This window comes from Corvus brachyrhynchos, unplaced genomic scaffold (assembly GCF_000691975.1).
Source record: "Corvus brachyrhynchos isolate BGI_N302 unplaced genomic scaffold, ASM69197v1 scaffold351, whole genome shotgun sequence".
In the NCBI taxonomy this organism is placed as follows: Eukaryota; Metazoa; Chordata; class Aves; order Passeriformes; family Corvidae; genus Corvus; species Corvus brachyrhynchos.
In genome coordinates, this window is record NW_008236203.1 from 120,977 (window position 1) to 123,719 (window position 2,743).

General features: G+C 63.2%; 1 protein-coding gene across 1 annotated transcript in view; it reads left to right on the forward strand.

Moving 5' to 3' along the window:
• The first annotated feature begins 946 nt into the window (after positions 1-946).
• SHROOM4 (shroom family member 4) overlaps positions 947-2,743 on the forward strand; it is a 9,856-nt gene continuing 8,059 nt past the window's right edge. Inside the window, exon 1 of the mRNA XM_017740982.1 lies at positions 947-2,469. Within this exon, the coding sequence (XP_017596471.1) occupies positions 1,715-2,469 (755 nt within the window). The 5' untranslated portion in view covers positions 947-1,714. The remainder of the gene's footprint in view (positions 2,470-2,743) is intronic.

The following is a 2,743-nucleotide window of genomic DNA, read 5'->3' on the forward strand; positions in this document are numbered from 1 at the left end:
GGCCCCCGGGGCCCATCGCTCCGCCGCTGCGGCCGGCCGAGGTGTGTGCGGAGAGGGGGCGGCCCCCGCTTGTGGCGCGGGGGGCCCGGGCCGGAAAGGGGAAGGGCGTCCCCGCACTTGGTGACAGAGTTTGGCCTCTGAGTCCACTCCGGGCGGGATCCGTTCCTGTGGCAGAGTCCCACGGCAGTGCTCACACTCTAAGCCTTCCATGGGGCTGCGAATGCCCTCTGGCACAGGCTCCCCCAATCCCCCGATCACGTCGGGGGCAAGGAGGGAGGTTGGTGTGGGGCAGAGTGGGCACAGCTCTGGCACTGTTCTGGTTGTGACTTCTAAGACAATTTTCTCCTGAGACATTCCTGTGAGCCATCCGGTACCCACAATGAGAGCCCAGAGTGAACTCCAGGGATGGTGTTGGGGAAGTGTCCTGGGCTGGCCCAGCCAGGCAGGGCAGCAGGCGGTGGGGGGGGGCTGCCAGTGCTGAGTTCGCTGGTGGCAAAGGCAGAACAAGGGGCTGTTTGTGCCAAATTTAGCTCCTGGCGAGTGATGCCAGGGCTGAGCCTGTCCATCCTGGTGCATGTGATGGCTCAGACGTGGGTGCAGACCTGGTGGTGTCCTGCAGTAGTGGGGACACCTTTCGCCTCTGACTCATCCCCATCCCCATGGTTTGGCTGCCAGTGCTGAGTTCGCTGGTGGCAAAGGCAGAACAAGGGGCTGTTTGTGCCAAATTTAGCTCCTGGCGAGTGATGCCAGGGCTGAGCCTGTCCATCCTGGTGCATGTGATGGCTCAGACGTGGGTGCAGACCTGGTGGTGTCCTGCAGTAGTGGGGACACCTTTCGCCTCTGACTCATCCCCATCCCCATGGCCGTGGCAGGCAGGGCTGGGTGGGCACATGGCTGGACAGAGGACTGGGTGAAGGTGCAGCCTGCCTTGCATGCTCTGCTGGTGCCCAGTGGTGGGCAGCAGCATGGGAAGGGGTAAACCCAGGTGTTCCACCGACTACATGGTAGGACTGGGAGCCCTCACAGGCAGTCAGGGTCCCCTGCCAGGAAGGCGGCCCCATGGCTGACTTCTGGGTAGGAGGGCAGCCTGCCTGGACAGGCAGGCACATTGGTCTGTGCCCAGCCTGGGCATGGCATTGTGGTGCTGAGATCCCTGAAAAAATGGGAAAGCTGTCGGTTCTGGGCACAGCTGTGCCAGGCAGGGCCGTGGGGCAGTGGTACACTGGGCAGGAGGCTTGGCTGCCCCTGCCTTCCTCCCTCCTAAGGTGACGTGTTGTCTGGGGGTGGTGGAATGCCCCCTGAGCCCTGTCCAGCACTAGGGCTGGAAAGTGGTGCCCAGGGGCACATGCACGATGACTGACCTGCTAGACCCTGTGTCCTCCCTGGCACTGGGGCCTGGCTGCTGCCCAGGCTGGCCCTGCAGGCACTGTGAGCAGAGCTCATTCCTTGGCCAGGCCTGGGAGCAACTGGGCAGGGTGGGTGCTGGAGCCTCAGCATGGGGCTAGGTTAGCTCAGCTCTGTGGGTAGCTGTAGGGTCTTGCCACATCCACGCTGGGCATGGGGCACCCTGGGTCCTGCCCCATGCACCTGCATGCCCTGTGCCACTGCCACCATACAGCAGTTTCAGTCGCTTGCCAGCCCTGTAGTGTGATAGTCTGGACTTGGCGATCCCTGGCCATTGCAGTGGCAGGATGGTCAGAGATCAGTGCTGGCAATGGGCACTGTGCCTACCCCAGCTGGGCACTGCTCATCCCAGGGCTGCCAGCATTGCACCTACCGGCTAGGGCAGAGGGGATGGCCCAGGGTTTCACATGCTGGCAGCACCATGGCCCTGCTTCCTCTAAGCACAGCAGTACAGAGTGCCAGGTTCATTTTGGCCATGGGTGTCAGGGAGGGTAGGCATGTGCCAGGGCTCAGCACTTCCCCTACTGTTGTCTCCTATGGGCACATAGGGCGGGATGGCATCCTTTGGGCATCGAAATCATCACGGGTGCCCAGACAGGCTCAATGTGGGGTTGGAAGCAGTGGCAGGGGGCTGGCATCCACACCGGACAAAGGGCCCTTGTGCTGCCTGTGCCTGCGGGGGAATCTGCTGGGATGGGACATTTTTCTTTCTCCCCCCTCCCCGATGCCCTTGCTCAGAAATTCATGTGACCAGAGAAGGGGGAGAGCCTGGCCCCGCAGATCTCTCTGTGGTGCCTGGGGCTCAGGCACCTTCTCCAAAGCCCCTTTCTCCCCTGACACACAGCGGCTGTGGAACATCCCCTGGGATATTCTGGGGGCCGTGCCCCCCTTGACGCCACTCTCTGTCACCCAGGTGGAGGATGGGGGCAAGGCTGCACTGTCCCGCCGGCTGCAGCCGGGTGATGAGCTGGTAAACATCAGTGGGACACCGCTGTACGGATCCCGCCAGGAGGCCCTGATCCTCATCAAGGGCTCCTACCGCACTCTGAAGATGATCGTTCGCAGGTTGGCAGTGCTGTGGAGGGGACACAGGGAGGGCCAGTGGGGTTTTACCTGCCTGGGGGACTGGCAGGAATGTGGAGGTGCCCTTGTCTCCAGCTTGGAGGTGCCCTTTGCTGGGACAGGGTGGGGAGCAGCCCCTTTGCTGCTGTCAGCACTCCCACTGGGTGGGGGTTCCCCAGCCAGCAGAACCAGGGCAGGGCATCGGGCTCGCCACCCCCTTGCTGGGCGGTAGCCTCAAGCGTGGCCGCTCCTCGCCCTTCCTGCCGGCCTGCCGGCT